General features: G+C 39.3%; 3 protein-coding genes across 3 annotated transcripts; 2 read left to right on the top strand and 1 right to left on the bottom strand.

Annotated features, from left to right (window-relative positions):
* Positions 1–258: 258 nt before the first annotated feature.
* Positions 259–3,291, bottom strand: LOC146470113 (uncharacterized). The gene is made up of 2 exons (XM_085122044.1): positions 3,093–3,291; positions 259–719 (listed from the first exon to the last, which is right to left on the bottom strand). The coding sequence occupies exons 1-2, from the start codon at positions 3,139–3,141 to the stop codon at positions 346–348; spliced, it is 423 nt and encodes a 140-aa protein (XP_084978170.1). The 5' UTR covers positions 3,142–3,291; the 3' UTR covers positions 259–345.
* A 2,373-nt stretch (positions 3,292–5,664) lies between these two features.
* LOC146470112 (uncharacterized) lies at positions 5,665–9,130 on the top strand. The gene is made up of 3 exons (XM_085122186.1): positions 5,665–5,966; positions 7,556–7,831; positions 8,210–9,130. The coding sequence occupies exons 1-3, from the start codon at positions 5,912–5,914 to the stop codon at positions 8,548–8,550; spliced, it is 672 nt and encodes a 223-aa protein (XP_084978312.1). The 5' UTR covers positions 5,665–5,911; the 3' UTR covers positions 8,551–9,130.
* A 1,799-nt stretch (positions 9,131–10,929) lies between these two features.
* Positions 10,930–14,341, top strand: LOC146470111 (uncharacterized). Its single transcript, XM_085122187.1, has 3 exons — positions 10,930–11,117; positions 12,569–12,838; positions 13,303–14,341. Exons 1-3 carry the CDS (start codon positions 11,066–11,068, stop codon positions 13,638–13,640), a joined length of 660 nt encoding a protein of 219 aa, XP_084978313.1. The 5' UTR covers positions 10,930–11,065; the 3' UTR covers positions 13,641–14,341.
* Positions 14,342–14,354: the final 13 nt, after the last annotated feature.

Raw genomic sequence — 14,354 nt, 5'->3', positions numbered from 1 at the left:
ACCTGTTTTTATTCGAAGAATGTACAGATTACAACGATTAAGACATTTTCTATCTTCCTCGAGTTCTTTCCATTGCACATTACTCGGTTACACGTACCAGGTAACATAAAAGCATAATAAAGATTATTATTATTATCATCATCATCATCATCATCATCATCATCATCATCATCATCATCATCATCATCATCATCATCATCATCATCATCATCATTATTATTATTATTATTATTATTATTATTATTATTACATCTGTTCTGAACAAATTATTTCTGTGAGCTATCCAACATCTTCTTTCACATTGTCCCGGACTCAGCTGTTGTCCTGACACATTAATTTCCACCGTTAAGTCGAGGCAGCGAACCCCAGCAATCCCAGCGCTGTCACAAAATAAACAGGAGAGAACCTGGTACCCAGGTTACACATGTAACCTTCACAACAGAAAGCTTCGCATAGCTTCTTCTCACGACGGCCTCCTCTAGACCGCTTACTTTCGTCGCAGTGCTTCTTAATCTTCATGCAAGCCGTTACAGTTGAACAACGTTTTTCAATCAGTCGTCTTTTATCCTGTTGAATGATTTTTGTTAAACATCCGTACTTTCGGTTACATTTGACGGCGTATTTTTCTATGTCTGAGTGCATAGCCGCTAGGCTGCACTCCTCGTTATTACCATAGCATTTGTAGCAAAACCAGTCGTGCGCCTTCCTCAGATTGGCGGCTGAAGGTAAGAGAAAACATTTTATACATTACAAAAACAACAGCAATGACAAAAGCAAAACTCATCAATTTTCTGGATCTAAATTGAATGCCTCCTTTGAGGAATTTTAATGATGGAAGATTTTTTAATCTAAGGCCAAATCTATACGTTACAGGCTAAAATCACAGTAAATCCTCGAAATAAAGGTTATATAACTGCGAGAACCTTTTCTTCTATTTAATAAAGGTTATGTTGTGTTCTGTTACGCTATGAAATGAAAAAACAACCAACACGTTTTTGTACAGGTATAGCCTCACGATTTACCCTCTAAGGAAGTTATTTTTAACTGGTTGTTGCTTCCTGAATTAACTATTATGTTACGCTATGCCATGCAATACCATGCCATGCCATGTTATTACATGTAATGCCGTGCCATCCTATGCTATATATGCCATGTTATTCTATGCCCTGTTATACTGTGCTATGCAGTGTCACGTACGCTGTACTATGCTATCCTATGTTGTGCTATGCAATTCTATGCCATTTCACGCCTTGCCATGCCGTCCTACGCCAAGCTATGTTATGTTGTGCTATGCCATGACAAACCTCGCCACGCCGTGCCATGCTATGTTATACTTTACTCATGCTATGCTATCCTATGTTGTGCTATGCTATTCTGTCATGCTATGCCACGCCATGCAGTGCTATGCTATGCCACGCCATGCTATGTTGTACTATGCTCTGCCATGCCATGCCATGCATTGCTGCTATGCTATGCTTTACTATGCTGTGCTATTCTATCCCATGTCATGCTATGCCCTACTATGCTATGCTATATGCTATGTTATGTAATGCAATGCAATGCAATGCTATGCTCTGCTCTGCTATAGCATGCCATGCCATGCCGTTCCGAACTATGCCATTCTGTGCCATCCCATGCTGTGCTTTGCCATGCTATCAGCTATGCTGTACTATGCTATACCATGCTATGTCATACCATGTCATGCTATGCTAAACTATGCCGTGCTATGCTAAGCTATTCTATGCTATGTTATGCTATTCTATGCTATGCTATGCTATTCTGTGCTATGCTATACCATGCTCTGCTATGCTATGCTATGTTATGCTATGCTATGCTATGTTATGCTATGCTATGCTATGCTATTCTATGCTATGCTATGTTATGCTATGCTATGCTATGTTATGCTATGCTATGCTATTCTATGCTATGCTTTGCTATGTTTTGCTATGTTATGTTATGCTATGCTATTCTATGCTATTCTATGCTATGCTATGCTATGCTATGCTATGCTATGCTATGCTATGCTATGCTATGCTATGCTATGTTATGCTATGCTATGCTATGCTGTGCCACGCCATGCCATGCCATGTCATATCATGTCATGTCATGTCATGTCATGTCATGCCATGACATGCTGTGCTATCCCATGTTGTGCTTTACTGTAAGACCGCCTCATTATAGTTTGATTTTAGACAGCGAGGACAACTTAAATGTTCAGATAATAAAAGTAAGCTTGTCGAAAAATAATCCATCCATCCATCCATCTATCCATTTGTCAATCGATCAATCAATCAGTCAATCAATCGGTAACGCCCTATTGTTAAGCCAGAGTTCATATATAAAGTCAAGCTCTAATGTCCATTCCCGATTATTCAAACTAAATCCGCTAGCCGGGTTTTGTGTGATCCAACTTGCAGAAAAAGACAATCTTTTGTCTTTTATTAATGATAAAATTCTGTAAACGATAGTCATTGGAGAAAGAGAGAATAATCTGTTTAGATGAAGCTAAATCTTTAATGCAGTTTAACAGGCCATTTGGAGTTTCGTTAATGGCCATTTTTATAACAGCTAAGGATATTTTACTTTTTTGCAACGCACTGAAAGCCGTTGACCAAACGCCATCTGTACAGACAGGAAGACTACCACTGCATGTCACAGCATAAAACATTTGCGTAAAATAAACGACCTAACTAAACTTTACCAATGCTTGTAGAGAGGTCCAGCCTGATAAACAATTTGTCATAGCAAAACATTTTTCTATTTCATTCAACCAACGACTGATTAACAGATTGCTCGACAAAAATATTCAGATTTTTTTATCGAGCCTAAAACAGACTTTTAACTCTACCGGAAACGTACAGACTTATTATCGCTGACATAACCCAAATTGTACTTTTGCGACTTAATCGTCACTTCCAAATCGTTGACTCGTTTGAATTTGATACCTGTGCTCTGAGTCGTGATATTAATTTTGTGAATTGCTGCTTCAACTACTTAAAAGGTCGTTAGGTTAATATATAGCAAGCATCGCTGGCTTCAAAACTGTGGAGTTTGAAAAGTATGAAGAACGAAATAGGTCCATGATCACTTACACATCGGCAGTAAGAAAATCAAGAAGAAGGTGAAGAGCTTTCTTGTCATTACTGTTGGAGTTATACGATTCGATCTTCCATGGGTTTTTATGTGCTTCAACGTTCTGAATGACAGAAAGAACTGTTAATTTAACGACAAAGATGCTACTTTAGCTAACGTCTGCTGGAAATAATCTGCATAATTTGCAAGGTGTTTGCAGTGCGCTTTCTATTTGTTTTCTTCCTTATTTTCTTGTTACGTTTAACTTCAAAATGCACTCATTCGAACCTAAATCGAGTGCGATTTCTTCTTTCCTTCTCTCTTTCCTAGCGTACAAAATGTTACGGGCATATATACAGATCAAGCGTGTTACAACAGTAGGTCACGTGACTTTTTTAAACTGCCATATGATGAGACTGACAAAGTCATAGAGTAGTCTTTCTAGAAGAAGATATTTGAAGTTATAAACGGCTTTTTACTTTTAGATATAAACATGCTATTCAGCTATCTTCTTTGTTTTGTTGTTGTTGTTGTTTTTTTTGTTTTCATTGACTGATCCGGCGTTTTCCATAGTTCAGTTCCAGCTGCAAACAGAGGGTCTCTTTCAATAACAAGAAGTCCATCTGCTGTATGAATTAGCAAACGGATCAATCAACATGGAACAATAAAACTAGCTCAGTTGAGCCTTCACTAAGGGTCTTCCGGTGTTATTGGGCTTGGTTGTTCCGACTGCCGAGCCAGCCACCGAAATGCTCATTCATTCCAACAAGTATTATTTTCAAATAAATGTAAATATATGAAACAGATATTTTGAACTGCGGATGAAAGATCAAATAGAAGAAAGATCCTTGCAGTTACTACGCAACTTAGCAGTTGCGAAAAGAAAGCCTGAGAAAAATTCAGGCTTGAACGAATCCCGTTTTCAGGCTTTCTTTTCGCAACTGCTTAAGTTGCGTAGTAACTGCGAGGATATTTCTTCTATTTGTTCTTTCATCCGCAGTTTGAAATATATGTTTCATATATTTACATTTATTTATTCATCCTTCACGGGTATATTTACGAGCTCACAATATGACCAGCTCCCAGTTGGCTTGACAGCTCAGTTGGCATAGCACTGCACCGGCATCGCAGAGGTCATGGGTTCGAATCCCGTTCAAGCCTGAAATTTTTTCAGGCTTTCTTTTCGCAACTGCTTAAGTTGCGTAGTAACTGCTAGGATCTTTCTTCTATTTGAAGTATTATTACCATTACCACAAATTCTTTCCATTACTATTAATTCAAAGTAATAAGTTGCAATAAGGTTGAGATACTCTCAGAATTTTTACCTATTTCCTGCAAATGACGCACTCTAAAAGGCCAATGAACAACGGAATACTTTTCAACCCCCCCCCCCCCCCCATCCCTCCCTTTCAATGTTGACGCTTGTTTGGTTGAATGTCATTGAGATTTATGTTCAACACTGATAAGGGTGAAGGAAGGGGAGAGGAATCAAGTAATACAATGGTGAGTGTCTAAAAATTACCCAACAAAAGAGAGTGTCTCAACTCTTTAAGCAATTGCTTTTAGCTCTCTAATCAAAACAGCCATGTTTTCTTGTCCCGACTGCCGAGCTACCCACTGCAATAATCATATCAAATCCACGCTGTCATGGACTCTCCTGAATGGCTAGTCATATTCTGCTGCTGTTATCTTGGACAAAAGGGTCTTTAGAAAAATTTGAACTGTGCGCGTACATTTCAATCTCTCTTAAGAGTAGTAAACCTTCATTTCCCCCTCCTCCTCCCCCCCCCCCCCCCCACCCCCACTCAGTGTTGCTTTGAATGTCGGATCAGCTTTTTTTCTTTCAGTTACGGACCAACATTGATAAGGGGGAGGGGGCTGAGTTGTCGATGTGAGAATTTAGCGGTGTAATTTGTAAGTCCAACAAAAAAGTTCAGAAATTCAATAAAGTGAAGACCCTGTTCAAACGTCGAACTTTACATGAGCAGAACCTCATGTAAATGAGCAAAAGCTATCATTTTCCCCAATTTTCATAAGGTTCTGCACATGTACAAGTCGACGTTTCAACTGGGCAGAAAGAAAACAAAAAGCGGAAATGTTTGAAGTATTATTGTGGTTACGTACCTCTGGCTTATACGCTATAGAATTTCACACTTCGAATACTAATCAGGGCTAGTGAAAACTAAAAAAAAAAAGAACTAAAAGTTCCCACCATATGTAAAAATTTAGAAGTTAACAATTTCCAATGAATTCACTTTTTTTCTAATTTCAAGGGTGACCCCTTCTTCTGCTTTTCTTTTCTCCTATTTTTAGTGCAAGCATGCCTGCCTTGAAGCCACTAATAGGTTCGAGTTGTAATTAAGAAAACCGAATAATTATTGTCATGCGATGATCATGGATCAATGCTTCACGTCACTCCGTTATGTCATGATCATATCACTAATGTTGATTTAATGTGCAATTAAACCAAAAACCAAACCTGCATTTGCTTTGTTGTTATTTGTGTACGTAGTGTGAAAATAGTTCAAGCGCCTTTAACAATAATTAACTTGAAGATTGATGGCAAAAGCATCCTGTTGACCCTCATGACGTGGCTTTGTAAGGTGTCAGTGCGCAATGTACGGACGTGAGCAACAACAATACGATTGAGATGGATATTGAGTATTCAAATCCATTCTGAATAATCAATGAGTGTGAATTTACTCTGCGTCACGGATTGTACGAGCCGGCGTAGATACAAATACCTTTACGGAAAAAGGTTTTAATTTTACGTGCCTTCACAGGGTCTTCACAACTTCCATAAGGCCATCTCTTCGAGTTCCATTCAGATAACCTCAAGATGGCGACCAAAGTTTTCGCTGTGGTCTTGATGCTGGCTTACTGCGCAAATCTGGGTAAGGCAGTGTCATATAAACAACAAATGAATTCTTGTAGTTCTTATATTGTTCCATGTAGGCTCGTCGTGTAAAGGTAATAGTAAGAGACTTGCTTTTGTGAGAATAGGTGTCCCCAAATAGTCTGTCATGAACCGTTAGATGTGTATGTACCTTTGATAGAACACCAGCGTCTCTAGTTTAAATCCTTTTAAGTTATGGAAGCATTCTCAATTGAGTAATACGCGGATTGCGAGTTCAATAAATACGACATACCATGAAGATATTTGTAAATTCGTTTTTCCGACGGTTTCACCATTTGTCATGCAGGAGCTGGGGGTTAGATTTACTAAAATCGAATAATGTTTTTAAACATGTTTTCGACTCTTTTTGTGAATAGAAGTTGCGAGAGCTCAACGGAACTTAACCAAAAACAACAGACTATCGGATCAGCCTTTTCACCTGGTTTTAGCTTCAGGCTTACTCACTGGTATAGCCAGTTAGAGGCATAGAGGAACAATTATCACTTGATATACCATCACAATAAGCGTTTTCTTTTGAAAATGGCTTTTCTCGTTGCAAAGTTGGCTTGCTGTTATATCAACAGTAGAAAAGCCAGGACGGAAGTCGTGCGTGAAATATGGCATGGATTTGAACGCAATCTAGCAACGCTTTTCGTGAAAGCGTTCTTACAAGGAAAAAGTGCTTTATACAAACACCAATCATCTCTGAAGGGAAATTGCAAGGCAAAAATTAAATCTTTCTCTTCATCTTGAAGAACAATTGCGTACCAGCTTGACAACATACCTTTTTGCATGACCGAGCCTCAAACCTCAAACAATAAAACAAAAACAAACATGATGATATTTACTTGATATTTCTTCCACCTTCTTTTTGCTTTAAACCACCTCTGTTTTGCTTAAGCAACAGTGATCCGCCTGCGTAACTTAAAAAACGCATCAAGATACGTTTCTGTCAAAAAGGAATAACGGGAAATATTTTGGCTTTTTTGCCCTGCATAAATCTGTTACACGAATAATCAACTTAAAGATTTTTCAGATGCTTCAAATAAGACAAAAATTAAGCAAAACAAACTGTGACAAGAACACTGGTCAGGGGTGGTGTAATAGCAAATGTAGACACTACAGGTTGATAACTAAGGAAACAGGAGCAACTTTGTTTTTTATTAAACACCCACTTGAAGAGGTTTAACACTGAAAAAATGCTTTTTTTGTATCCTTCTTAAAAGGGATCACATTTAGGCTCCATTCATTGATTAAAATAGCTAGCTATAACTAATACAGAATCAGAGAAAAGTGACATATTCGATTGGTCACATTGTAGGACTTCATCCGTAAACTCCAAAGCGATAGCCACCTGGGATAGCGTAATATTCAGTACCACGGGAAAGTACGGCTTGGAATAGTCAATTTTAGGATTTCACCTGTAAATTCAACAGTTCAAAACACCTCTGTACAGTATCGCAGCATACTGAAATCCCGGACTAAAAGCTCCACTGGAAAGGACTGCTAGAAAACTTACTTCTTAGGTTTTAATGGATTTGTTTTAGGATTTTTAACCGCCTAACCAAAGAATGCTTTTATTTACAGGTGTATCGGCCTTAGAGTGCCGCCAGTGCTGGGGAGACGAAGATGACTGTAACAATAAAACTGCTAACATCCAGGTTTGTTCAGATGGACAAGACAGATGCTCAGCCATGACAGTGAAAAGGGATGGCAAGGAAGAAAGGCTGTATGGATGCGCAACTGAAAACGACTGCTCTACCGGTGTCAAATCCTGTAAAACAGTCGAGGGTGGCACTGCTCGGGCAAGCTGCCATGCCACGTGTTGCGGCTCAGCCTTGTGTAATAACCCTCCAGCCGAAGGTACTACTCAGTCACTTGAATTTAAATTGACATTCATGAGGATTTCGAGCTAGAGCCCATGAAACATACAGACAATCTGAAATTGGTGGCAGCGAGGTAGCCTAGATTTCTGCCGCTCGGTGTTACTAGATCTAAGACATAACTTTTTGTAATGTTTGCTTTAATCGAATCCAACCTCGAATCGTTCCATTATAACACATTTAATGCTTAGATAACAATGTGCTAGAATTAATTCCAGGGGAGCCATTCAGCGTTACTCTTTAGTCGTAGTTGTTTCATAGTCAGAAAAAAAGCCGGGTGATGGCCATAAATCTTTACGGTATTACTGTAGAGTTGGACTGGTTTAACCTTACTCTTCCACTCTGTAATAATTCACAGATAAGAGACTGAAGTGCTATGTGTGCCAAAGTGCTACCTCAATGGACCACTGTGTGCAAAATAGCGTAGCAATGCCCTGCACCAAAGATGAAAACAGATGCGCCAAGTTCAAAACCGAGCTGACGATTGGAGACCACAAAATCATGGTGTACAGAAAGGGATGCCGAGCAGACGACGCCTGCGAGAAAACGAAGGACCTTTTCGGGCAGGCGTGCAGCTCTAGTGGGAGTACTTGCGACATGAATTGTTGTCAAGGAGACCTGTGTAACGCTGGCTCGTTTTCCTTTGTCAGCGCCATATTGCTGTCCGCATGCACAATTCTAGCTTTTCTTAACATGTAACGGAATGCTTTGTGGTATCACGTAACCAATAACAGCACAAGTCTAGTATTGTAAAAAGAGTACCAGCATAGAATTGGCTGTATTATAGATGACCACTGAGCGATCTAAGCAATCACAGCTTCAGCAGATAGTTCAGAGTTGAAAGTTAAACTGCTCTTTAATGAAATTTGATTAATTGTCTGATAAAACAACCAATTCTAATCAGTTTCGCCATCATAATTTTTTCCCAAAATGGCACCCCTGATCCCGTCTCAAAAACGAGTGCGACCTCGAAGCTATACGCATTTCATTTTATCTGTATCCTTAGCTTTCATTTATGTTATTTCTGAAGTTGAAAAAAAAGAGGGCCATTTAGTGCACAGTTTACCTGATCAATGAAGTAGTGGTATTCATAATAAAGCTGTTGTGTAATTTGAATGTAGTTTTACGTTGTCCGCCGGTCTAGCTATTCAGCAACAGGGAAAGTTGAATATAACTTGTATTTAGAACTTTAGCCTCCATATAATTTTCATAAGTAACTACGATGTAATTGCTGTTGCGTTTTTCCGTCATTTGATAATAAACCGTTGTCATGCTCACAGTCCATCTTTACTTTGTCAATAACACGAAATCACAAAAATGTTTCTGACTTCTCTGACGGGAATAGAACCCATGTCCTTCCTCACCACGGTCGATTGGCTCAACCAATGAGCTGCAAGGACACTCGTGTCCAGCTGGGTCAAGTGATAATAACAGCTAACAATTATTCTGGATTTTTCTCAGATAGAAACCACTCAGGGTTACAAATAACAAACGCTTCGGGGTGTTTACTTACATAAGCAGTGTTCCCTTTCTAAGAGCCAAAGGTCCTGGAGTCTGGCTATTTTTACGAGTAAAAAGGGTATTTGTTCTGTAGAGATACTAGAAACCAAGGGAAGACTTCATGGGTCAGTAGGGTGCTCTCATTCCACGCGAATCAGCCTCGACTTGCAGATTTCCTTGCCATTGTAAGGGCCGATTTAGACAGTAAAAAGTAGTTTCGTCGCATGCGACACAACTACGACAACAATTGTGTCGCGTTAAAGGGCATACTGCATTTGGGTTTCTACGTGTTTGGGTGTAAAATGGCCCCAAATTAAAAGTTAGTACTTTTTTTTTTTTTTGAAAACAAGAAATGCTCCTAGAAACAAGGGGGAATACATCGAATGTTTTTTTTTTTTTTAAAAAAGGTGAAATAACCATCACTTTTGAATCACTTTTCCAAGACACAGGGGAAGAGCTTGAAAACATTGCCTCAGTTTTGTCAAGTTGCGATCCATTTCTTTTAGCGTTTTAAAAAATGCAGAAAGTAACTGACAAGTTGTAAATGAGACTCAAAGTCGTATCGTAAGTTTCCGTAAACAATTTCATGGAGCAAAGCTAGGGTACTTGTCTTCATTCGCCCCAAGGTAGATTTTATATACCCTCAACCTTTGAGCTGTGAGCTTCTTTTGCTGAAACCACAGCCTTTTCCTGAAACCCACAAAAGCATCCAGTTGTTAAATGGCCAACAAACTATCTCTTGCTTTTGATCCTTATACAGTTCATTTACAGTACTTTAACTGCAGAGCATACATCAAGGAAACCAAACCAAACCTAAGTGCTGATTTAGGCGGAACATGTCAGTACTTTTACTACATAGCATACCGTATGCTATTCCAGACAGGATATTAGCCCCTTCTTGGCCTAATTTATACTTGTTGATAGGGGACAAGTCATGCAAAGTATTTTTACTTCAGAGAACACCTGACGATTATCCTGCTCAAGTGCATCCTGTTTGGTCACCACTGATAAGGCTTTACGATATTGGTTACGTTGCGGTGTATGTGACTATTGGGATCAAATCGAAAAATTTCTAGAAATCTACGAGAAGTATAGGTCACGTACAAATAGTCGATTAATCTTTTACTCTCAAGTAAACTTTTGATTCGCGAGGAGAATGATCAAACTTTCTGTCCGTGGATTAAAACATTCATATGAAAGCTATCGAGTAGTACTCAACTTGGGTGCTATTTTTTGGTACAAAAGGTGATCCTAAAGTTTCGGACTGTGGAAAGAATGACCATTCAGTGGAAAGCTATACTCCAAATCCCTCTTATTTCTCACTATGTAAAACATACCCTAAATAGTAGCCATTCGAGTTTGCGGATGAACAACTAAAGTGGCCACACTATTGAGCAGTAGTTTCCTCTTGTTCTGTTTTTTAATGTTTTGTTAGCCTGAATAACAACATTTTCTTCCCGTCACGAATCGTGGCCATTCTTACGTCGGAGGGAAAAAAACAACGCCATTGTCGAGTGTTTATGCTTCGTCATAGCTAATCAAGCGGAACCCTGACTTGGAGCACAACAACGTCAAGCATACCGAGGCATTAACAGAGCGAGACCACGAATAATTAGCGAGCGGTGGTTGGTTTCGACCGTGTTCAGTGTTACGACGATTTCGCACATTATAAGCATATAGTAACTTTCAACTACACCGATTTATCTTAAAGACGATGAGGCAAATCATCTTCGTCGTTTTGCTGTTGTTTGGTTTGGTGAAAGTTGGTGAGTACATCAATACAAACTGGTTGAACGTTTAATTGTTATCGCAACACAATGGTCGTTTGATCATGAGTTCCATATCGCACGCACATTCTCAACTAATGCATTTCTTGGATACAGAAACTCTAAAACGAAATAGTTTGTATTCTTCGTTAAATGATCATCATTTTGATCTGTCAAATCGTTTAAAGTTAATTCTGTTTCCTAATCAGTCCTACTCGGTATGCCAATGGTATGTTACTGTGTGAGTGTGCTCGTCTATGGATGCGTTTAGCTTGACACAGTAGGACAAACTAAAGCATTTGGTAACTTACCTTGAACTGAAAGAAGTAAAAGACACTGGAAAGAAGCCAGAGGTATTAAAGAAGAGAAACGTTGGTTTATTTTTGCAATACCCGCGGCAATGAAAAGCAATAATGACAACAACGTACGATTAAGCGTCAAGGATGATTTGAAAATTTCCCCTTCCTTTGCATTAGATTTCCACAAGGGTTTCAGCGCCGGTTCTGGTACCGAGTAAGCGAGTTGGAACTGGAAATATCGAGTGAAACGACTATTTGTGACTTTGAATTTGCACATTATTGTAGCGAGACGGCTACTCTCTCTCCAAGGCAGCAAAATAATTCCAAGATAACTACCGGTTAAAGCACAGAGATTTAGGTGGAGTTAAAGTTGTAGATTCCTTGCTTTTTAAAGAGTAATTCCTTGCCTTCTATTAGGGAGGGGGGTCCATGACGAAACACCCCAAACCTCGTTTAAATCACCCACCATATATGGCCTCCGTTCTCGGCTTTAGCGCTCGAGCTGCGGAGCTATTTGAATACACTGATAAACCAAAAATCTATCAAAAGAATATTTCAATATTTCAGTAACGAATTAAAAGAAAAATCCGCTAACATGAAATAAATTTTTGTTCACTTGACTCCAATTTGTAATTGGAGTCAGTTTTGTTTACGAAACAATAGGACTAATCTACCCCAAACACAAGCCGTGTACATTTTTCTAGGGCCAGATTCTTAAAAGTCCGAAGGCATTACAGTAGTGTATATAGAGTCAAATAAATAAATAAATAAATAAATAAACCAGTAATGTTGTAGAAAATGTGCTCGTCTAGATAAATTAGTTTGTCTACAAAGTGGAAAAGGCCATCCTTTAAAAGAGGCCTTGAAGAGCTTATTGAAGATGAGTGCCTAACATTGCATGTTCACGTGAGAGTTCCGAAGCGTTGAACTTACAACTGAAAATGTTCTTCGACCACTGGTCTTCAAATTATTTTGGCGTCGAGAGCAGCCTCATTGATAAAGATCATCAGCAACTTTTACCGGAAGGCGATCGCCGGCAAGCCTTGATAATTCATTCATAACGCCATAAGTTAGAAGCTGCAACGCTTTGTTCAATTGATTGGAAATGTGAATTCATGTAAGTTTTTTTTCCCTTCTCTCTTCATACTACAGGGTCTTCTCTCCAGTGTTATAGATGCTCGGGAGATTTGCAGCAGTGCCATGGCGGAGCGACGACAGACAATTGCCCTAGCGGACACGATAGCTGCTCTTCCATAGTCATGAACAGTGCATCTGGCATGCAGTTTTTCTTTGGTTGTGCGAATGAAATCGACTGCCAAGCTGCCCGTTCTGTCTGCTGGAAGTACATGAAAGACAACCCAGGAGTCTCCTGTAATGCAACTTGCTGTGGCTCTGACCATTGCGTCCAACCCTATCCGAAAGGTGAGTACAGAAGATTCCAGAGCATTTCTAGCAAATAGGAATTTTATTTCCCCTGTACAAGGCAAGTAAAGCTGCGATGACCTTGTGTTCCATCCAAGTGTAAGTAGTAATGTTTCTTTTCGCTTAACGCTAGGGAAACTAGAGTTCAGCTGTTGTCTTTATGGACTTTTGGTTTGTTCAATTCGGATTAGAAAAGGACTTTGCCTTTGGTAAAGAAGTGTCGTAAAATGTGCAAATTGCTAGAAGTAAATTAAAGAAATGAAAAAACAACAGGCAATGCTGGGAAGTGCTGCCCTATAGTATTCATTTAATTAAATGATAAGCCTGGGAGTATGTCCAAACTGTGATGTTAGAGCACTACTATGGGGCAGTTGAACAGAATCATATAATCATTAAATCGTTGTAACCTTTTCCTCAAACTTTAACATTAAGAAAATCAGTAATTCCTTGGTATCGCTTTCCAGATTACAAGCCCTTTCAGTGTTATGAATGTACGTCAATGGACGGCTGTGAAACTGCCCAGCTGAAAACCTGTGGTGTAGGCCAAGACCGCTGCTTCAAACTAACGACTGAAGTAACATACAAAGATCCCAATGTGAAGGTGAAGACTTACAGCAAGGGATGTGCCAGAAAGAGTTTGTGCGAATCCAAGAAAAACAACCTGTTCTACAAGACTTGCCCTGACGACGAAAGTTGCCACATGAGCTGTTGCGAAGGTGACATGTGTAACGCGGGCTCAAATGTAATGGTCAGCGCTTTCATCCTGTTGGCATGCGCTGTTTTTGCTGTTGTTCGTCCATAGTGAAACAGACACCTGTAATTCTGTATGTAACGTAGTGCAGTAGTTTTGTTTGATTTTGACTCAATTATATAACTTCGATAACATTTATATCAGTAAACTGATAAGCGGCTTTTTGGTAGTGTATAGCTTATTGCGTTTTTCTATCGTTTTTACGAGTCAACAACCGGGAGGATACTTCCCGAAAAAACAAATGGGTGGGTGTTTGTGGCGCACGTTTTCAAAGAAATACCCTATTTTACACTAAAATATGTGGTTTCCTTACCCTATTTGAGACCATGGAAATCCACCCGCTACCACTGATATACAAGAAGCTTGAGCTAAATGTTTTGAGAGACCGAGGTGAAAGCGGTAAACATGTGAGCAGGAGTTATGAAGGGGTTCCAACCCCATTTCACTCGCGAAAACCACACTCAATTTCAGATCATCGTTACCCTAATTTAGGCTAAAATGGTCAAAATCTATACCCTTTGGTACCGCACATACCTATAAAACCCATATAGGGGAGTACACTCCCCCCTCCCACCCCCGACGGAATCAACATTAAAGCAGACCAGAAAATGTATTAATTCTGGTCAGTTTAAGCTAATACTCGCATACCCACATCTTCACTACATTGCTTTTATAGACTAAGCAAATGCTTGTTACATTGTTACTTTAATAAAGAGGAATTCCTTTAAATAAAATTCTTCAAAAAAAATCAACACATTATTTCAG

Source organism: Pavona decussata, unplaced genomic scaffold (genome assembly GCF_977016875.1).
Source record: "Pavona decussata unplaced genomic scaffold, jaPavDecu1.1 SCAFFOLD_114, whole genome shotgun sequence".
Lineage (NCBI taxonomy): Eukaryota > Metazoa > Cnidaria > Anthozoa > Scleractinia > Agariciidae > Pavona > Pavona decussata.
The sequence above is the reverse complement of the archived record's forward strand: the minus strand, read 5'-3'. Positions and strand labels throughout refer to the sequence as shown.